Source organism: Culex pipiens, chromosome 1 (genome assembly GCF_016801865.2).
Source record: "Culex pipiens pallens isolate TS chromosome 1, TS_CPP_V2, whole genome shotgun sequence".
In the NCBI taxonomy this organism is placed as follows: Eukaryota; Metazoa; Arthropoda; class Insecta; order Diptera; family Culicidae; genus Culex; species Culex pipiens.
This window is the reverse complement of record NC_068937.1, coordinates 25,219,420-25,242,151: the sequence shown is the minus strand read 5'-3', so window position 1 is coordinate 25,242,151 and position 22,732 is coordinate 25,219,420. Positions and strand designations below refer to the sequence as shown.

Genomic DNA, 22,732 nt, shown 5'->3' with positions numbered 1-22,732 from the left:
CCACACGATGCATTTAGTCAGCTACTGCTGGCCGGATTGGTAGATTGGAACAGGAGCATGATGACTACTTCATAAAGTGCTCCAGCTGTTGCTGATCCTGCCTTCCTATTCGTGTAATCGTCACCCCCATGAAGAGCATCAAGCCAACGAGATGTTGAATTCTGGGTTTTGATATTCCACTGACACTACCGCAACCGCTACCACCATTAAAATTGTACAGGAACTCCGGTTTAAAAATTGAAATCGCACACAAATTTGTGAACTATTTCTTTAAAAAACTTGTTTTGGAACACGAAAAAAATAGTTTCCTCGTTTATATCAATGAAATAACCAGTTATGTAGTTGATAACAGATGTGTTAACGTATATTCAACCATTTTTATTGATTTTTGACAGACTTTCTTGCCAAATAGTCGAAATTACTATCTTTTTCTAAATATACAGTTTTCTCATAGAAAAATTAAACAAATATTGGAAAGTTGTAAACCAAAAAGTTGGACATAATTTTTCTTATCCGAATCCGTCATAAGTTTTATAAAAATTGTTGATTTTGAAGGTGAAAACACATTTTTTCAAAAAATCATAGGTTTATGCTATTTGTTCATAGGTGGCGACATGTGTCTTTTAGCTTTGCTGCAAATTCTCTATTATGCATTCCGTTTGTCAATATATTCTCTTTCTCGTGGCTTGCTTAGATACACTGAGCAAAACTTACACAGCTCAACGAAGTGTTCTACACATGATCTGGCCCTGCTGTACAGAGCACTCAAATATCAATCGCAAAACACTTGAAATTTCGGTGATTGGCCATGAAATAATGTCAATAGCCAAACACTTGAATTTTAAATGGTGTTGAAAAATAAAAGTACGTACAAGCGATTTACAGGTTCTCGCTTGCTAGTCGTGCACGCTACCACTGCGCCGGCTGGCCAGTTGAAGACGGGTGAGTTTTTTGCGCTATTGGTTCTTGCCTCGCTTCTAGCCTTCGATGAACACGCGCAAAAATCAATCAGTGAAACACATTAAATTCATGTGGATAATCACATTGACTATGAATAGTGCCTGTTTTGTGTAGATCTTAAGATCATTATCAAGTGTTTTACTCATCACTTTGAATAGTTCAAGACGGTGGGACAAATTCATGAGCAAAACAATTGAAAATCTTGAGCCACCCGAATGAAAATAACATGTTAAAAAATACCAAAAAGTCAACCGCCCAAACACTCGCATTTGATAGTGGTTTGGATTGATGTAGAAACACAAACCAATTAGATCTACGATGTGACTTTATTCAATCATTCAAGTGTTTGGGCACTTGAATAAAAAGTGTGGCATATTTTCAGTGTATTTTTCTTTGCACAACGGATCTTTGAGTTTGACATTCGTTTGTTTTTGTTTGGTGAGCGTTCTATAAACTGATTTTTCTCTTTTCGATGACCTTTCAAAATTGATAGAAGTAAGACACTAGCTTTATTTGCCGAGCAGCCCTCCAAATGCTAATTACTTTCACTACCAAGGCTTCCCTCTCTCCTTGAGACAGTCAACGCTAGCTTTCTCTGTGTCTGTCTAGACAAATGTGGGCTGATTGTTTATTCAAAGATTAGCATGTCATCAGCCGTCACATCAGCAGATGTTCGTTATCACGCTCAACCCAAAGACAAATGAGTGGCAATATTTCAAAAGCTGGAAAGCCTTTTCTACTATATGAACTTGAACCTTAAGCTGGATGCCATCGCAAGTCAATCTACTTGTCGGAAAAATTTCTCGGTAGCGCACTTTGGCACGTGCTTTGGTGGGTGGTGCATTTTCCAACCAATAAATAATCGACTGACTATATGGAGAACCTTTACTGGCTAGTAGATGTACTAGCCAAGTTAGTACACACAACATGCGATACACAGTAATCCAACACAACTAACACGCTGAGTCTAGTCTGAAAGTACAAGTCATTCGACGACCGAAAGATCGTTATTTCGTTTTTGCGTTGCAGAAATTGGCCGCAATTGCTGTTTATTAGTGCTGTTTGTGTTATCAACTCCTTCAAAGTGAGCTTAGACACCGATGACATAGACTATTGGACAAGAAACTACAATATAAAATTGGCGTTGAAAATTTAACGGTTGTTTTGAAAATATGTCAACACTACACGCTTACTGGAAACAACTCAAATTTGGTTTAAATTCATATTACCTTTTGCAATTACGAAATTTCAAGTCTGAAAAGTCTGTGTCAAAACAACAAAAACGCCATGTGGTCATCAATAACCCAGTTTTGAAGAGCTTTCAGTTCCGGCTTCTTCCCCATTATGCCGAGGTTTGTCCTTGGCCACCGGGGTTAAACTTTCTTCTAATCTGGTTCAAGTGCGGTTCCTGGCTTTTGCACTTGAAATGACGCATCGTCGTCGGCGTACTCCAGATAGATAACGCCGATCGGCTGTCGATCTGGTGTGGTCGTGACAGTGAAAAACGGCCGTTATCTCGCCTTCGGACCGTGTTTAGCATCTGTTTGGCAGTAAACTTTGAAAGCTGGTGATAGCTACGGGCATAGTTTGACGTAATTGAAATTGGACATAATCAAACGCGGTGTTATCGGCGCTAATAGGTTTTGCGATTATTAGTTTGCCTAAATCATTCTTATCGTGTGTACTTTCTACATCGTAAAATTTGCTGGATTGGTACTTGTTATTGTTTGATGGGCTAAAAGGGTGGTTATAGATAGCAACTGTAGAATAATAATGTGGCTTTTGATATCGACGAAAATTTTTAAATTCATTCCTGTTATCAATTTTAACTACCCGAGCAGACGGAAATAACATGGGAATAACATTTTTTGATATTTGAAAAAAAACTAGGCCAATAACATTTTATGTTATTTATAACAAGATTTTTTATTCGTCGTTTTGATTTTTTGTTATTGGATTGTTATTGAAATAACAGACTAAAAACATTTTTAGTTATTCTTCAAACAAATCTTTGTTATTATTTTTTTGTTTCTTTAACAACTAATCCGATCATCCCAATAACAGTTGGAGGTATTCTTCCATAACAAAAAATGTTATTCCAAAGTTGTTTTGGCTTTCATCCAATATCAGACCAATAACAAATTTTGTTATGATAAAATAAACTGTTATTAAACTCTTATGCAAAAATTGATTTTTCAAGAAGATTCCATAACACTTTCTGTTATTTCAACAGTATTTGTTACACAGCAAAAAAAGTTGAATTTTGGAATGTTGAAAATTTGGTAGGTTGAATATTACCTCTTTTTTTGTGTAATCTTACTTAAAAAATGTGTAAAAATGTGCACTTGATGAATATTCATCAAAAACTGATGAAAATTCATCATTTTCAGGGATAAAATTAATCATTTATTTTGCCACAAAATCTGTCACCATTTCCTGATGAATATTACCATCATTTTTTTCTGTGTATTTCAATGGTATGAATTTTGTGATTACCGTCTGCCCGGGTGGGCCAATGCATTTTTTCAAGTTTATGTATTCAAAATTCACACAACAAAAACTAAATGCGTCCTTATTATTGTTACAAAATTTAATTTTCGCTGAAAAATAAATAGTTTGTAACCTACAGTACTGTGAGCTTTGTTTAAAAAAAAAATAAAAAAAATAAAAAAAAATAAAAAAAAATAAAAAAAACAAAAAAAAAATAAAAAAAAATAAAAAAAAAATAAAAAAAACAAAAAAAAAATAAAAAAAAATAAAAAAAAAATAAAAAAATAAATAAAAAAAAACTGGGTGCTCGGAAACAGTCTCGAAGCTCATCAAAAAGCAGACAAACGTCATAAAACAATAACAAACCGAATAATCGAGGGGTGAGCGGATGAGCTCTGGAAACCAATTTATAACATTTAAAACAAATTATAGAAATTATAGAAAAATATTATGCATGGGTGGTCCCTTCGTAATATAGCGTCCAATTTCCCGGTGTTTAAAATTTCCCGGGAAACGGGAAATTTTTAACCAATCTCCCGGGAAATCCCGGGAATTGCCGGGAAATTTTAAATTTATTGAAAATTGTTCTGATCTAGTCGCTGATTAATATTTTGCAACAAAATTGTATAGTAAAGCGACTTAAATGGTTTAAATATGCGTGAAGATCAATTAATAACTTGACTGCATGTAAAAAATCATACAATTCAAATAAAGGCATATTTTTTTAATTTTAAAAACTCAAATCGTACAAGAAATCTAAAAATGCTCTCAGGTATTTTTTGTTGAGAAATATTTTTTATCAGTGAGCAGGGAAGGAATAATCGCAAAAAAAAAATTTCGCTTGGGAGCTATCTTCACCCGTGAAAGAGAGAGGAGGCAAATCACGCAACAGAAAATTGCTCCCGAACTTCTCCAAGAAAATCAATCTGTTGATGATTTTTTGTGAATTTCCTTGCCAGCACAACTTAAAATTCTTTATTTCGCTTTGTTTACACACATTGCCCATCTACAAAATGTGACAGGTCATATTTCGACATTTAACGTTACACTTGCAAGTGTAGTAGTGAAAAAGATGTTCCGCCGAATAATCAAGGTGCTGATTTTTTTAAGATTCCTTTTACCGATCTTTCGTGCGCGAGAGAGTAGAGCCAGTAAAGTCTGTTTAATAATGATTTGAAATAAAGTAACATAAACAAAATCTCTGGCATCAGCAGTGCCTGTTTATATGGCCCTGTCAACCTTTCAAATAAAAGACCACATGAACCTCGTGACGAAAAAATCATAATGAAAAAGACGCCATGTACATTTGCCGACGAAAAGCGAATCATAACAAAGCAGGGTGAAATAGACGTTGGTGATTTCAAAAGGAGTTATGTTTTTTTTTTTTTCATAAAATTATTTTTATTAGGTCCTTTTCGGTACTGGGACCTGGTTAGGACCGAGTCGGCTTTTGTAATTACATTTGACTTAATAATTACAGAGGATCTTGTGAGGAGTTATGTTTTTTTTTCTTAAATATAATGACGGAAATAGTGTTTTAACCTTCGGGAAGTCGCGTGTTTTCGCCTTTCTTACAAGTGCCCTTACAAACTGTGTACAAAGTACACGTACGCGACCTCCGGTGGGTTAATGAATATGGATGATCAAGTATCAATAAGGCAACGTTTTTCATCGTTTGTTATCATCACAACATCTTCTTTTGCTTTTATTTTAAAATGGGAATTGAAAAATGATGCTCAACATTCAAATTCGTTTTTCTCAAAACGCACGATTTGTACATGATGCTTTTTGAAATGTTGGCGTCGAATTCTTTTACTTTATATTGCATAATTTCTTGAATACCATCAGTGGGGGTGACATTGGGTCTGGGGGTTGTGATTGGGTCAAAGTATTTTTTACGGATTTTACTATTTCTCAGGTACTTCTCAATGAAACTGAATTCTGTTAAAAGGGTTGTGCAAGGGACACCTTAAGATGACTTTGCTGAAAAAATTTCGTTCCTAGAAAAAATCCTGTCATTTTGGCAGCTGTCTAAGATTGAGGTGCGTTTTTAGCCAAAAATGACCTCTCGAAAAATCAACTTTTTAAAATTTTTGTTGGAATTGATCAAAAAGTATCCAAATGTTTGAACATCTCTACTTCAAACATTTTAGCATGTCAATACGATTCCATCGAACAAGAAACACTGTTGGATGACTTGTTTTTACCATATCTTTGTATTTGAGCATCATTTTAGTTTCATTTGACCCAATGTCACCCCCTCTAAGGGGTGAGATTGGGTCAATTTTCAAACTATTGGCATTAAAGGTAGTGTTCATCAATGAGAAAATGTTAGTAAACTTTCTAAGAACAATTCTATAATAAAAGATTTTCGATGATATTTAAATTGTTTTTGTTAATTAGAAATTACGAGAGGTGTATCGTTATTTGACCCATAGTCACCCCCAATAACGGTACCAAGTATTGAACGAACTGAAGTAATTCTTCTTGCACAAACCTATTTGAAATATTTAATGAAACCAATTCACGGCGTGTTTTTTAGAACAAACTTTTCAGGAAAAAATAGTCATCGCTACTTTCAAATGTGTCTTATAAGAAATTTTCTCAGCTTTCCAATGCTTCTAAGAGCGAAATGTTTCATCGGGAAATTTCTGAGATATCTCTATTTTAAGTTTTTTGGTTTTAAATTTCTTTATTATTTATTGGAAACTTAATACTAACAGTTCAGAAAACTTATCAAATGATGTGTTTCATTGGTCATTTAATCATCAAAATGTGCAAAAAAGACAAGAAACAACTTTGTAGAAGGTTGCAATCCAACTGAACATTTTTAAAATGAAGTTTTAACCGATTTTTTGAATATATGGATTTTTTTCAGAAGTTAAAATCATAAAACAATGTTAAAAATATATATTTTTTAGATTATTACATATTTTTTTGTGTACAAATATCACGTGTCTGCTCTGATTTAGCTTGTTCAACCAAAACTTTGGCAGGTTTGTAATTGTTAATAATATTATTGAATTTTAATGAATAAATTTGATATTTTCTTAAGCAAACATTAACCAGGAACAGAAATACAAATATGATTTAAAATCGAAAATGTACTCCATATTACTGTTGCAAGCTTCAAAAGTCATATTTTCATGAGGATAAAATAAATATAAAGTTTTATGAAATGTTTACTGTTGAAAATGCACTTAAAAGTAGCAATTAAACTTAAGTCTTCCAATTCAGAATGCTGGAAACACCGTCACAAACTTTTTTTTGTTTGAACAATATTATTTATTATTTTAACAAAAAAAAAGTCTTTCCAAACTATTTGAACAAAAATCAAGAAATAAAACATTTTTAAAAAAAAATGAAAGTCTTATAAACCTCTAAAATATTGCTAATTCCTTGATCATCTATATATATAAAAAACAAGCCTTACCCGAAAAACTTCGTCTTTTCCTTTTTTTCGTTTGTTGACGTTTCTGGCTTGTTTGCTAAGTCAGCCTCCTTTGATCAAAATTTGATTTTACGTGACTTTTCCCATACAATCTGCAGATTTTCCGGAATCGGTTCCAGAGTGGCCAAAGTTGTCACTTTTTAGCGTAAGAACCTTCCTTGGACTTATACGAACCCAACGCAACAAAGAGCACCTCGATCCGACGCTCCGTATTGAACTGATTCGCGTTCGAACAAAACCATCGAAATTTTTTATATATATAGATAGATTACGACGGTTTTGTTCGAACGCGTATCAGTTGATAACGGAAAGTCGGATCGGAGCGCTCTTTGCTGCGTTAGGTTCGTATAACCCCAAGGAAGGTTCTTACGCCAAAAAGTTACAACTTTGGCAACTCTGGAACCGATTCCGGAAGATCTGCCGATTGTATGGGAAAAGCTGCGTAAAATCAAATTTTGATCACAGGAGGCTAAAAACGTCAAGAAGTGAAAAAATGACAAGACGAAGTTTGTCGGGGTTAGCTTGTTTAATATATAAAAAAAAACGAAAACAATCATTTCATACTAAAAAAGTATTTCTCCTAAAGCTTGCAACAGTAGTTTGCAGTTCAATTTCGAGTATTAAACATGTTTGAATCCATGCAACTGATTAATGTTTGATTAAGGAAATATGTTATTTATTTATAAAGATCTTGTAATACCCTATCAATCTCAAATTTGTAAAAATTTCGGTTGTATCAGCTAATTCCAAGCTGAATCAGAGCAGACCGGTGTTATTTGTACACAACAATTATGTAATAATCTATTTGTTCTTGTAATAATAATTTATGAATGGGGTTTTATGATTTTAATTTCTGAATAAATCCCACATATTCAAAAATTCGGTTAAAACTTCATTTTCAAAATGTTTAGCGGTTTGTAATTTTCTACAAAGTTGTTTCTTGTATTATTTTGCACATTTTGATGAGTAAATGACACATGAAACACATCATTTGACAAGTTTCCTGGAATGTTATTTAATAGTTTCCAATAAATGATTAAGGATTTTAAAACAAAAAACTTAAAATATAGATATCTCAGAAATTACCCGATGAAACATTTCGCTCTTAGAAGCATTGGAAAGCTGAGAAAATTTCCTGTAAGATACTTTTGAGAGTAGCGATGACTATTTTTTCTCCTTAAGGTTGCCCAGAAAACACGCCGTGAATTCAATTTCCATCTCATGGTATACAAAACGTAAAAAAAACGGTTTAAATTATTCTTTATTCTTTTAAAAGCCCTAAATTGGAAAAAGCTTGTTTTCATTAAGCTAGATCTATTTCCAGATGCTTCAAAAATTAATATCATCAGAAATATATCTTGATATAAAATTTTCTGTCCATCTCAATTCTATATGCACTGAACAATAAATTATATTGAACAAAATTATGTTAAGTTTCTTCACTTATAATTTTTTTAGAGCATTTTCAAAAAAAATGTTCCAAGAAGTTGAGAAAATATATACTTTCGCTTGAATTTCGGGAATACCGGGGAATTTATTTTCCCGGGACGGGAAATTGGACACTCTTTTTTTTTTCGTGAAATTGTTTATTTAGGTCCCCTTAGCTGTAAGTAAACTGGTTCGGACCGGGTTTTAGTTGTAATTTACATTTTAACTTAAGGCTATAGTAAATTAACAGTTTAATCAAAAGAGATAATGGCATTAAGCGCCTTATTCTCCCTGAGCATCTTGCCGAGTTCTTTGAAGAAGGGGATCAGAGGTTCCAGCAGGGTTCTTGTTGATCCGCTCACTACCGACAACACCGCTTCCAACAAAAGCGAAAACGGAATTCGGTTGTCTTTACCATAGTTCTTCTGAGGCACGACTGCTGCTGGGTTGGTTGGATCTTTTGGCGATGTTTTTATTGAGCTCACTCCCGGGAACGCTTTGTTGAACTTGTCCGAACCTGGCTGTGGAAGGGTGCTGCTCCGAGATTTGTCACTGTGGCTCGTTTTCTTTGTTTTTCTCTTCCTTTTGGATGTACCGCCTTTGGTGTTGACTATCAGCTCATCTTCAGTTTCGTCCTCAGATGAACCATCCTCTTCCTCAGAAAGGACGGAAAAGGGGTTCTCGCTGCCGGAACTGGTCGTGACCGTCTTCACCATATCTGCGAATGAGCGCTTCGACCGCCTCTGCAGTTCGCGTTTCAACTTGTCCTCGCGCGCCTTGTATTTGGGACAAGAACGAACTTCGTGAGGTTGTCCTCCACAGAGCAGGCACTTCTCCAACTCTTTCTGGCACTGCTCGTCCGGATGTTTCTCGCCGCATTTGCCACAGACCGTCTTGTTGCTGCAGAATGCCTTAGTATGTCCCAGCTTTTTGCAGTTAGAGCAACTCATAACGCGCGGGCGGTACATGCGCACCGGAAGACGGAGCATGTTGTCCACCACCAGGTAGTCCGGTAGAGCTGTCCCCGCAAACGTCACTCGGTACGAGCTCGACGGGACGAAGCGTTTGGACGCGCCCTCGCCTTCGGACGTACCCATCTGTCGAACCTCGATGACTGGGATTGTTGGTAAGTTCCTCCTCTTGAAGTGGCCAACCGCCTTCAACACCTGCTGCTCTGTCAGTCCATTTTCGCTCACTACGCCGTCGATCTCCACGGAACGCGCCGGAATCCAGACCCGGTATTCAATACAGAAACGCGGATCGCAGACGATTGCGTTGGCTTCCTTCGGGTTGTTGACAGTAGCGCGGAGCTTGTTCTGGTGGAGTTTGGTGACATCCGTCACCCCGGGGTAGTGCTTCCACAATTCCTCTGAAATCCGCATTGTTTGCAGTGGCTTGTGCTTCGGCCGAAAGAAAACCTGCCACCTCTCTCCGGGAGCGTCCTGGTACTTACGAACGCGCAGGGTTGGTGAATCCGGTTCTGAGGAATTCTCCACCTTCTTCTCCGTCGCCGGCTGCTTCTCCGCCTGAAACCCGTCCGGTTTCTTCCACACACTTTCATTCGTGATTGTGTTCCAATAGAACGGCTTCCCCTCCTTGGTCTTTTGGAGCGTCCAACCACTTTCCGCTTCCGCGGCCGCCGCCATGGCCGTCAGCGAAGGTAAACAACTCCGTCAAAAACAGAAAAAAACGCGCTAAAACTCGAAAGACGACCGCTCACTGCAAGAGCTGACGAGAGAGTCCGAAATTGGACACTCTACTTCGTAATGTTTCATATAGACAAAATAACAACCAGAATTTGATAACTGGCTTTCATTCACAGCCCAGTTATCGAAAAAGTACAGTACTTTTTATGAAGTTGTGTCTCAAACTAAGATTTCATATCCAAGAATTGTCTTTTCCATATTGTTTTCATAATTCACTATTAGGTATATCTCACAACTTGATATCACACCACCTTTTCTCCGAGGTCAACAAATTGAGCCATATCATTCAACTCTCACTCAAAAAAATAACCTAATCCACGATTCCATTTCGTTCAATTACGGTTAATTGAATAATGTGTCGACCGTTGCCACACAACTATTGTGTGTCTTGGGGGCTTCGCGTTTTGAATTCGACCTGACTGATGAAATTCTCCAAGATTTCCGGGTTTTATCATCTCCCTCCGCTTCCTCTTCTTCTTCTTCCAGTGGCGCAACACACTCCAAGCTGGTGATCTGCGACCGCGACGGAAATGTAGTCGCATCGGCCAAGGGCCCCGGCACCAACCACTGGATGGTCGGCATTCCCGAGGTGGCCAAACGGATCGACACGATGACGCGGGACGCCAAGGCACAAGCGCTGATTCCGGAGACGCACCGGCTGAGCGCGATGGGCCTCTGCCTGAGTGGGGCCGAACAGGACGCCACCAACCGGGAGCTGGAGAACTACCTGAAGACGCACTACCCGGACGTAGCGGAACGGTACATGGTGGGCAGCGATACGGTGGGCAGCATCGCGACGGCCTCGAACGTGGGTGGGATGGTCATCATATCGGGAACCGGCTCGAACACACTGCTCCGGAATCCGGACGGCAGCACCTACGGGTGTGGCGGCTGGGGACACATGATTGGCGACGAGGGAGGAGGTGAGATTATAGTTTTTTTTCTTTTTTCATTTAAACTACACTCAAACCCCGATGGTTTGACACCAATTGTTGACAAACGAATGGGGTCACTTTTTAGTTTGACACCCCTTTTATAACGGAGTTCACACACACTACCAATCGTTTGTTTTGATAGTGTGTGTGAGCGCCGTGTAAAAGGTGACAGTTCGTCCAACCAACGAGGTACAAACTAAAAAGTGTCAAACGAAAAGTGACCAACCACCGGGGGTTTAGTGTATACGTTTAAAATTGTTGATATAATTTCTCTGAGACGACAATACAAATTTATGAAGAATAGCTTTTTAAAAAAATAAATTTACATTGATAACACTCAGGAATGGAATAATCGCATAAAGTACCATTTTCGCTTGCGAATTTTCTTCACCCGCAAAAGAGAGAGGAGGTGAAACACGCAAAAGAAAATCGCTCCCGAACTTCTTGAATAAATCAATCAGTTGAAGATTTTTAGTGAATTTCTTTGTTAGCGCCACTTAAAATATTTTTTTCGTTTTGTTTACACACATAACCAATCTACAAAAGTGACAGGTCATTTTTCGACACCTGCAAGTGTAGTAGTAGTAGTGAAATAGATGTTCCGCCGAATAATCAAGGTGATGATTTTTTGATGTTCTTTCTACCGATCTTTCGTGCGCGAGAGAGTAGAATAATATCCAATGAGTGTCTTTTTTGCCTGATGAGCATCAAATTTGCTATCTCTATCTAGCAAAAGTGTTTTGTCAAGCGACTTCAAGCTGTGTTTTTTTACTGACCGCCCGATACGTCAGCCAACATATTTCGCCGGGATGTGACAGCTCGATCTCGATCTTTGTTTGCATCTGAATACTGCCACGAGGAGTTGTTCATTTTTGGGTTAAATTATATTTTTTTTTTTTCACTGGGCCTTTTTAGCGCCTTTGGCGATTGTTCACGCTCCATATAATTTTTTTTAATGGACCATTTTCCACGAATGAACCCAATGGACCCCGGGCCGCCAGCGCGTACCACGGCACGTACCTCGGCTCGTAACGAGTGAAGCACCTTGGCTCATATACCGGGTTCATGCCATGGGTGAGTGCCAGACACAAAACCGACGTGGCGAACCGAGAGTGTCGTGGTGCGCTGGTACGATGAACCAAAATACCCTCGGTTCGTGTGAGTCAGGTACGGGTGTAAACCGAACAAAGCAGGCGCAAAGCAAACCCGAGGTACAAGTGAACCGCGTGTACCGCACGGTGCAGGGAAGCTTGATTTTTTCAAGTTTTTAGACTTTTTTGGAGTTTTTGAAATTTTTTGAAGACAAGCTTCAAACGTATATCGAGATTTTCTCGATCGTCAGTCGTAATTTCTCGATGGTAGTTAAGATTTTTTTTTTGATTTTTAAGATTCCTTTGAATTTTAAATTTATTGAATTTTTTGATTTTTATTTTTTTTTAAGTTTGTAGAATTTTCTGGAGTTTTTGATTTTTTGAAACCATTTCAGTCGAAAGTTTCATAAATTTCAAATATTTCAAAAGTTCAAAAAAAATATAAATTTCAAAAACCTTATTTAATTTTTTTATGTTTATTTTTTTAAAAAATTTTAGTTTTTTTTAAATGTTTTTATTTATTTAAACTTTTAGATTTTTTTTCAATTTCATAACATTTTAGATTTTTTTTATTTTTTGAAATTTTGTGATTTTATAATTTTTTATTTTTTTTAAGTTTTTGAAATTTCAGAATTTTTTAAATTTTTTGAATATTCTGAATTTTTTCAATCCTGGAATTTTTTATTTTTTTTATTTATTTGAATTTTTTCTAAATTCTTTTAATTTTTTTAGTTTTCTTGAGTTTTTAAAATTTTTTGGATTTTTTTAAATTTTTTGATTTTTTTGAAAACAAGCTTCAAACGCATATCGAGATTTTCTCGATCGTCAAATTACGATCGAAAAATTACGATTGAAAAATCTCGATCGTGAATCGAGAAATTTCTATCGAAATATTACCACAGACAAACAGACGTGACTCTCCATACAAATTATTTTTGAAATCCATCGTCCTTCATCAAACCACCAAATCACGGCGACGCCAGCGCTACCTGGTGAGCTGATGCCGAAGCGCAGCTCAAACATACCAATACAAATCCATTACTGTCATGTGTCATGTCAGTGTATGCGTGAGACAATCAAGCCTTAACGATTGTAAACATCAACAGCTGATCGAAATAATTTTGTTGTTGCTGATCGTCAGTACTCGATGCAAAATATGCAAATCAACGTCGGCGGCCGAAGATGACGGTGGATCAGTTCCGTTTCCAATGGCAGAACCTCATGAGACAAATCATGCGCAGCACCAGCAACGATGCACCACAAACGCAATGACAGAGACCAACGCACTGGTTCTCCCCGTTGCTTCCAAGTTCGGTCGAAGAATCATCCTCCACCGAAACCTCGAACCATCACCATCATCAACAAGCTCCTTCTGGTCACGAAAATACCAGTAGTGGCCGCTGAAATAGAAAAATCCAATTCAAATCTACCTGAATTGACAACCTCCCCCCACCCCCGGGGGGCGTGTGGAAACATCTGCGGGGAACGTGTCCACGGCGCAGTTAAGTTGAATGAGACAAGTAGCGGGCGCCTCAGCAGCAGCCTCGATATCGACATGCAGTTGAGTAGGCCGACCGGGTAAATAGTGGGTCAAAAGGTATGTCCTCGCTAGTCAGCTGCTCATCTGACCCTGGCCGAGACTGCCCCAATCTTGTCCCGCAAAGCATGGATTGTGAATCATCGTTAGAATTCCCGAATTCCATCTTTTTTTTTATTTGTTTTCATTTGCTGTTTCACACGTGCTCACGCTCAACTTAGAAAAACAAAAACACACACACTAAGAAAAGGCGGGCGAACTGTCAATGACAGCAGCGCCATCAGCGCCGGGTGAGTGGATGCCGAAACAAAATTGAATTTCAAATGGCCGTTTTTGGAGGACGATGTTTCGGCACTCGAGTGTCCCGTCTGTTTGTCTGTGATATTACGGTCGGATGCCATAATCACCACGTGAGTTTTTAACGGGAATTTTGAAAAAATGCCATTTTTATTTTACTAAAATGGCATTGAAAAGACAGAAACTAATTGTTATAAGCAAAAATTTTCAAACAATTATTACTTATGAGATGATGGTATTGATTTTGGCGCCATTTTTTTTAAACATGATTTTTGAGAAAAATTTGTTCAAAAATTCAGGCAAAAAAACATTTTTCCAACTTTGACATGCTGCCAATGAAAAATGACGAATTCCTGGATCAATATGAATACAGAACATTATTGGTGGGACTCTTAACTATGGTTTGTGGTGAGGCAAATTGAATGCATTTTTCTATGTTATAGAACAAAATACGATATTTTATATGAAAACAGGTTATTTTTCAGTAAATTGCAAATCGCAAGTTCTAAACGATTTTTGGGAATTTTTCGTTGTATAGAAACATGGTCTCTGAGGCAAAAACCTGTCGAAATTCAGATGAACCCGCCACATCGCCTTTTTTGGGACACACTACCCAACATGCTTCTTTTCATTGGCCAGGCCTACTGCGTTAATTTCACCGCAGAGACAATTCGTTGATTCGATCAATCTAGTTTGACTAAAACCTAATTCACTTCCCCCCTCCCTCATTCCAGCCTGGTGGATCTCGAAGAAAGCCATCAAGACCGTGTTCGACCACCAGGACAACTTTGCGCGCAGCAAGCTGTGCGTGGAGCGCGTCTGGGAGCTGATCCAGGCCCACTTTGGCATCAAAACGCGGCTCGACCTGCTCGACCACTGCTACGCCAAGTTCTGCAAGCCGACGTACTCGGGCCTGTGCTCGAAGCTGGCCAAATGCGCGCTGGAGGAGAACGAACCGCTGTGCCGGAAGTTCTTCGAGGAGGCGGGCCAGATGTTGGCCCGGTCGGTTTGTGCGCTGTCGCCGCGGATCAGCCCGGCGCTGATTAGCCAGTGCGGCGAGGTGGACATTGTGTGCGTCGGGTCGGTTTGGCTGAGCTGGGAGCTGCTGGAGCCGGGCTTTACGCGGGAGCTGGAGAACGCCAAGTTCAAGTACGATCTGAAGCTGCTGAAGCTGACGAACACGATGGCGCTGGGGGCGGCCTATTTGGCGGCGGACACGTTTGACTTGGAGCTGCCGAGGGATTACTCGAAGAACTATGAGGTGTTTTACGGGCATCGAGCGGTGCTGAACGGGAATGGAGCGAATGGAAGTGCCAACGGAGGATCGAACGGAACGGCTAAAACCAACGGAGCGACGAACGGGTCCAGCAATGGAAGCTCGAACGGAACCAACGGCACGTCCACAAACGGAACCAATGGAAAATGAATGATCTGTTCGTTTTCTGCTCTCATTTTGCTGGCAAAGCCACCTTCTCCTCCCATAATCATACCAAGTGTGTACGCTGAGAACTGAGATTTTTATATCAATAGGCACCAATTTTTATTGTTAGATGTTTTACTAAAAGAAAAAAAAACAGAAAAAACAAGCACAAAAAAAAAATCACAAGTATTGATGTAAAAATTTATTCTAGAGGCAGTTTTCGTGCGATCGCGTGTGTGTTTCGTGTCTGTTGCGTTGTAAAACTATACAAACCGTAAATGTATTTACAGGATGGTAAAAAATAAATTAAATAAATGTAAATGTCTGTGAAAGTATTCGTTCGATTTTCATTTCTTTTTCCTTAAATTGCATCCGCGTCCTCCGGCGTGACCTTCACCGTCATGCGATCCACGCCCCGGTAGATGGTGATGTTCAGTTCGCGCTCCTTTGCCGACAGCAGTTCGTACACGTCGCCGGAGTTCTTGACCTCGTGCCCGTTGATGCTGGTGATGATGTCGCCTGGGTAGAGGCCGCCGCTGGAAGTTTCGAAGGATGGGAAATAAATTATTGGTTTTCTCATAATTTTAGTGGATTTGTTAAAAAATTATCTGAGCAATTTTCAGAGATTTTTCGATTTTTTCGGTATTTTTAAATCCAGCTGAAACTTTTTTGGTGCCTTCAGTATGCCCAAAGAAGCCATTTTACATCATTAGTTTGTCCATATAATTTTCCATACAAAGGCAGCTGTCATACAAAAATTATATAGGAAAATTCAAAAATCTGTATCTTTTGAATGAATTTTTTGATCGATTTGATGTCTTCAGCAAAGTTGTAGGTATGGCTAAAGACTACACTGAAAAAAAAGATACACGGTTAAAAAAAATTGGTGATTTTTTATTTCACTTTTTGTCACTTAAACTTGATTTGCAAAAAAAAAACACTATTTTTTTATTTTCATCAAATGCCAACTTCTAGAAAGGGGCAAAAAATGTTTGACCGACTTATGATTTTTTAAATCAATACTGATTAAAAAAAAAACGAAATATTGGTCGCAAAAAATTGTCAACTTCATTTTTCGATGTAAAATCGAATTTGCAATCAAAAAGTACTTCTGTGAAATTTTGATAAAGTGCACAGTTTTCAAGTTATAGCCATTTTTGGGTAACATTTTTAAAAATAGTCGCAGTTATACATTTTTTTAAATAAGTGCCCATGTTTGCACCATTGAAAAATATATTTTTGAAAAGCTGAGAAAATTCTCCATATTTTGCTTTTTTGAACTTTGTTGATAAGACCTTTACTGCCGTTCTTCGCATAATTGGCCCATGTCATTTTTGGACGATTTTGACTTTTTAACATTTTTATGTTTAGTTTGTCGTATAACTTAAGAAAAACACATAATATCTGGTACGTTGTTCGGAAACTCATTGAAAACAACATCAAGTCTGTTTGTCCCATCGTCAAACTTTTACGCATAATTGTCAAACCAAGTATTTTCTCATACGGAATCAATAGTTTTATGAAGCATTATGTCGTTTTTACCTGTTTTTTAGCAAGAGTATCATAAAAAAGAGTGATAAACTGCTAACTGGGGCGATTAGGGACACACAGGGCGGATAGGAACCCACGAGACAATTATGCGTTCAATCGCGTTTTTCCTCAGTTGCACTTTTTCGAACATGGGACAATTATGCGTAGAACGGCAGTTTAGTTACTGAGATATTGCCATGCAAAGATTTGAAAACAGGAAAATTTATGTTTTCTAAGTCTCACCCAAACAACCCACCATTTTCTATTCATGAATTTGTCGATCTATTCGAAAACAATATTTTCAATTATTTTAAATCAAGACAACATTTCAAAATGGCGTAATATTTAATGTTCATTCATTTAATTGACAATTGCCCCATAAGGCCGAATCACAAAATTCTGCGTTTTTTTCTTAAATGCCTAAAAATTAAAGGAAGGATCTAGTTTGTGCTCTGAATGATTAAAACAGAGGGACAAAAACACAACAATAATTATTTAGTTTAGTGTAAAAAAAAGAACATCAAAATTCAAAAATTTTAAAATCGTACAAAATGCAAAAAAAAAATTGTAAAATTCGAAATTTAAATTTTTGAAATTCAGAATAAAATATTCAATGATTAGAAAAAATAATTCAAAACTTACAAAAATAAAATTTCAAGCTAAAAACTTTAAAAATTAAATTAAAAACATGAAATTTTTAAAATTCTAAAATTTGATAAAAAATTAAATTTCCAAAAATTGAAAAGTCCCCAATATGAAAATTCTAAGAAATTGGGATTTGAAGTTTTTCAATATAGTTCGTAGTCAATTATCCGAAGTCCTAGCTGAAATTTCACTCCGGATAATCGAATAACGCAATTTATACTTTTCTTAAAATTTGGGTCTCCAACCTACAATATGATTCCAACAATGTTCCAAAGATATAAGATTTTCTGTTATCTAAGATAACGTCAAAAATTGCGCACTTGTGAATTTTTGGTTTTTTTTTTATTTTAAAATGAAAGATAAATCTTTTTACTATTTTTATCTATATATATAAATTATTTATAAATATATGAAAGAATTTTAGAATTAAATAATCAAAGAACCTAAGATTAAATTACTAAACGAAAAAAAAATAATAACCTTTTAAATTTTCAAACTAAAAAAAAATGTATCATCAATTTTTAGTTTTAACATTTTCAATTTTTGAATATTTCAATATTTTTATGGGTAGGAAAACCAAACAAGTATGACTACAGAAATTGTTAAGATTTTTTCATAGCAAATTAAGTATTGTTGGCAATAAATCAAGCAACTAGTGATTCTTTTCAAAGATTTTTAATTTTGTACCACTTTTAATATCGATATGAGACTCTGTCCATGCATTGTCTGATGTCTGATCGAGTTGGTGTCTTCTGCAAAGTTGTAGGCACTGATTAGGGTTGTTTAAAAAAATATTGATAAGCGGAAAAAACAATCCCATTTTTTATGTTTTTCATGAAAATTAAAGTTTTTTTGATAACGTTGAAAATATGGTCTTAAAAAATTCAAAATCAATGTTTGGATGCAAAATCCGATTTGAAAAGCAAATAACACTTAAATATTGTTTTTAAAAAAGTTCACCTTTTTCAAGTCTAGCCAAAATGAATAATACAAATTAAAAACAAAGAAAATGGTCAGGAATCACACTAAACTTGTTAGAGAAGTGTTCAAAGTACTCAAGAAGTAGTTTACAAGCAAACTTTAAAAAGTTCCAAAAGTTAGTTAACTATAGTTATGAAAACATTGTAACTAAGATGTTTTAAAATACTCTCAATGTGTTGTTTTTCTTAGTGCAAATGAGTTCGAATCGATAAACGCACTGCATTATCGGATTCTTTGGACAACAAAAGCTAGAATAAGTATCTAGGTTAAAAGTTTTAAAAGTGTTATTGAAACAGAAATCAAAAATATCTGCATATTAATAGGCATTTTCATTAGAACAATTTTCTATGTTAATTTGATTTTTTTGTCATTCCACAAAATTTAGTTTGACGGTAAAAAAATTATCAAAAAAAAACAATTTCTAATGAATTTTGATCAAACATTTTGAACAAACGTTCAATTCACTTAACCTCCAATTTATATAAATGTAATGAAAATTTAATAAACATAGTTAAAAAACATTAAAATGTATTTTTTTTTTCAAATTAAACATTAAAATAAACCTTACTAATGATCAACTTGACGTTATTTATTAAATTTTCTCACTTTTAGAGTGAAATTTGGTAGGAAACACGATGACTATCAAAGTCATCCCAGTTTTTAAAATAATAATTTTCAACAAAACTATTTTAAAAGCACTATTAATTGTGGTTGTGAACAAGCAGTATTCTTTGATCATATTATATGTACCCTCACTGGGGCGAATCGGGACAGCTGGTTTAGCCTTGTTGCGGATAGGACCGATGTAAAACAACAACAAAAACGTGTTTCGTTTTCCAAATTTAAAGCTGCTCTAAAAACGGCTGCACTATTCAGACTGTAGTCCCGATTCACCACAGTTGACGTTATTGATAATAGAATTATCAGAAATGAAATAATACTCACACATGCGCCGGCGATCCCTGTATCACCTTCCACACCAGAATCCCGTTCCTCACGCTATCCGGCACGTTGTGACTCCGCTGCCTCAGCTCACGCAAAATCTCCGCCGTCAACGTCAGCATCGTAATTCCCATGTACCTCCTTACCGGTATCTTCTCGGTGCTAAATCCCTTCGCCTTCCTCCGATCGGCCCCCTTCAGCAAAAACTCCCTCGCGTGATCAATTGGGATCGCAAAGCTAATTCCGGGCGTCACCTTCATGCTGTTGATTCCGATGGCCTCTCCGTCCAGGTTGACCAGCGGACCTCCGGAATTTCCAAACGTGATCGCCGCGTCGGTTTGGATGTAGTTGATGTCCTTGCCGCGCAGTCCGAGCTCCTGCGAGGCTCGTTGCGTGGAACTTACGACTCCGGCGGTCACCGTATTGTTCAGCGCGAGAGGACTCCCCAGGGCGACCACCCACTCTCCCGAGCGTAGGTCCGAAGATTTGCCGAGCTTCATGACGGGGAGGCTTTTGCACTTGATGCGTACGGTGGCGAGATCCGAGTTGGGGTCGACGTCCTCGACGGTTCCGGGGAAGGTTCGCCCATCGAGCAGCTTGACCGTCACCATCGCGTTCGGTTTGCTGATGACGACGTGGGCGTTGGTCAGGATGAGGCCGTCCTCCTCGACGATGAACCCGGACCCGTTGGAGATCGTAACCGGTTGGCCGGAGAAGAAGTCGTAGTGGCGGGTGTCTTTGATTTCGATGTAGACCACAGCGGGAGCCGACACGTCTACGACGTCCGCTATGAAATTGTGCATCGCTCGGCGCCCTTTGAGGTCCTTGAAGGTGGTCGCGGCGGATACGCTGGGGAAGAGCGAGAACTTGCGGCGATCTTGACGGTCATGATCTTCTTCGGCTGTACGTAGAAAGAGGCCACTGATCAAACCGGACAGGGCAGCTGTACCGAGCAAAGAACCGGTGGTGCTGTGTTGCCGTTGACGATGGTCCTGACCTTGTCCTCTTCGGTTCCAGCTGATGTAACTCGCACTTGCGCTTGTTTTGATGCTTCTGTCAGCTACTGCAAATCGGTTGATAGTTCTGGCTGGACGGAGATTAATTACGGCACGGCTTATCGCTTGCATTGCACTTGCACTTGATCCGATTTTACGGCCGCCGGATTACAAAACAGAGAAGAATGTTTTGAACGATGCTTGTTTACAACTCTACTGAGTTGGCCGGTCGCAGCTATCCACGTCACCCACCGGCACTCACTTTCACTTCTGTCTCCAAAAAAGGTCGCAACTCACAGGGTGCTGAGATGGTTGTTTCTTTTTAAGTTCAATTCATATCATTTTATTAATAAATAAATAATTTCAGATTTTGTTTTATTTTGGAAAGGTCCAATATACAAAATTTTCATTTTATTTTGAGTGTTTTTGAATACCCCTAACTCAAGGCGGTTTCAAAAAGATCCTAAAAGCAAAAAACCTAAAATTTTTACAGTTTGTTGATTCAACAATCCAATACAATTTGCAATTTATCACTTTTTCAACAAATTATTTTGCAAAACTTTTTTTTGAAACTTGCTGGTTCACTTCCCAATAAGCTATTTATTACTCGATTTCAGTTGAAAACGCACTTTAGAAGCAGTAATGGAACGTCACACTGCTAATATACCAACATCAGGCGCCCGATGGGTAACATGATAACATCACAGAGTTACCTACTCTGTGGCAACATGCTGTTCCCCTACTGAAAAACAACGATTTCAAACGAAAATTGATTTCAAAAGACGCCATTGTCTTTTGCAAGCAGAACATAACCAAACTTTTTGGCACCCTCAGCAAACGTCAAATCAATACAAATTGCTGCCGGATCTTTTTTCCGGATCTCTCCCGGAAAAGACCCGGCAGCAATTTTGTATGGTTTGAAGTTTGCGGAGTGTACCAAAAAAATGTAAACAAATCTTTTCGTCAATCTGTTATTGAGTTGCTTGAGTTACCGTTAGCAACTGTCAAATTGCAATCAGCTGTTTTGAGTTCCCTCTCTCGCTCACGAACCACTACTCTACACCCTTACCAAAAATCATGATTTTTTGAGTTCCAAATCCCACTTTTCATACAATTTTTTGAGTTCAGGTACTACAACCATAAAAATGGTTATATGGGTTGAACTGAAAAATTCGTATGAAAAGTGGGATTTGGAACTCAAAAAATCATGATTTTTGGCAAGGGTGTAGACTCTAGAGTACTTGCTCTCAACCTATCTACAAGGGGTTCCCCATACAGATAAGTAATAAAAAGTACCTACGCGATGAATAACGTAATCAAAACAAACCCGAGCAGTCACGAGCCGTCCCCACAAAACAGGACCGAACATGACCAGATCTTTAAACACTGGTTTTAGAGGGCCCGCGCATCCCAGTAACCGTTTGTAATCGCGGCAACGACACGGCGTCAACAATGTCAAAGGTGGACTGCATTTCGCAGCGGGTTAAATTCAGCGAAATTAGCTCGATTCTGGAAAAGGTCAAAGCTGCCTCCGGCGCCAAGCGGGACGAGCTGCTGCGGAGATACTTTGCTTCGTTTGAGCAGTTCCGGCGCGAGTTTCAACGGGAAAATCCTGGCCAAGCGGTAAGTTGGTGGGAAAGGTTAATTTAAGTTAAAGCCTGATTTACAATGGCAAATCGTAGAATGTTGCGTCTGTCACTTTTGTCCCTGTTTACTTTGTTACTTAGATGTCAGGGAGAGGGATCGCAGCAACCGATGGTCGATACTCGACTGACATCTGAATCAAGTTGATGATTGTTTTCGCAAGAGTTTGCGTAAGTTTGATTCTAAAGTTTTTTTTTCAAAGGGCTATTGCTTTTTATACTCTAGGATAGTAGGTGAGGCAGAAGTCCATTGGAAACAAATTTCTTGAACTCCCTACAAGATCACCATTTGGCTTTGTTAGCTAGTTTGCCGCAAACAAGTTTGCGAGGTTTGCAAACTGTCAAACACAAAAAAGGGCGAGTTTGTTTGCCATAGTCTAATACCTCCTTTAATGTCTCCACGAAAGTTACATGATCTCCAAGTATTTTGAACAACATGGCAAACAAACAAACAAACAAACTCGCACATTTTGACAGTTCCCGTACCGGGAAGATGAATTGGCAGTTTATTAGTAATTTAGTATTTCAGTATGTAGTATTTTTGTAATTCAGCATTTTAGTACAGTAAGGCGCGTTAGTTCAAATAGCTAATTGGAACGACTGAATGCTGTCAAAATCACAACGACGCAGTTTTGACGTTTGAGTGCTTTATTTTCGCTCTGTATTTTCAAATTTTGGTTT

The 22,732-nt window shown here is 37.8% G+C and overlaps 4 protein-coding genes across 6 annotated transcripts in view; 2 read left to right on the top strand and 2 right to left on the bottom strand.

Annotated features, from left to right (window-relative positions):
* LOC120429015 (N-acetyl-D-glucosamine kinase) overlaps positions 1-15,650 on the top strand; it is a 22,679-nt gene extending 7,029 nt beyond the window's left edge. For both annotated transcript variants that reach the window (XM_039594152.2, XM_039594153.2), the window contains 2 exons: positions 10,522-10,958; positions 14,630-15,650. In XM_039594152.2, the coding sequence (XP_039450086.1) occupies positions 10,522-10,958; positions 14,630-15,321 (1,129 nt within the window). In that variant the 3' untranslated portion in view covers positions 15,322-15,650. The remainder of the gene's footprint in view (positions 1-10,521; positions 10,959-14,629) is intronic.
* Positions 15,503-20,704, bottom strand: LOC128092479 (serine protease HTRA2, mitochondrial). Of its 2 annotated transcripts, XM_052706370.1 has the most exons (3): positions 20,411-20,704; positions 19,417-20,314; positions 15,503-15,851 (listed from the first exon to the last, which is right to left on the bottom strand). In XM_052706370.1, exons 1-3 carry the CDS (start codon positions 20,538-20,540, stop codon positions 15,677-15,679), a joined length of 1,203 nt encoding a protein of 400 aa, XP_052562330.1. In that variant the 5' UTR covers positions 20,541-20,704; the 3' UTR covers positions 15,503-15,676. The 2 variants fall into 2 exon arrangements, with proteins under 2 accessions (XP_052562330.1, XP_052562329.1); XM_052706369.1 differs by having other exon boundaries at positions 19,417-20,701.
* LOC120429016 (BTB/POZ domain-containing protein KCTD9) overlaps positions 15,712-22,732 on the bottom strand; it is a 24,714-nt gene continuing 17,693 nt past the window's right edge. Inside the window, exon 4 of the mRNA XM_039594156.2 lies at positions 15,712-15,851. The gene's annotated coding sequence lies outside the window, so the exon portion shown is untranslated. The remainder of the gene's footprint in view (positions 15,852-22,732) is intronic.
* Positions 21,728-22,732, top strand: part of LOC120429018 (DNA ligase 4-like) — a 7,717-nt gene continuing 6,712 nt past the window's right edge. Inside the window, exon 1 of the mRNA XM_039594159.2 lies at positions 21,728-22,031. Coding sequence (XP_039450093.2) covers positions 21,861-22,031 — 171 coding nt within the window. The 5' untranslated portion in view covers positions 21,728-21,860. The remainder of the gene's footprint in view (positions 22,032-22,732) is intronic.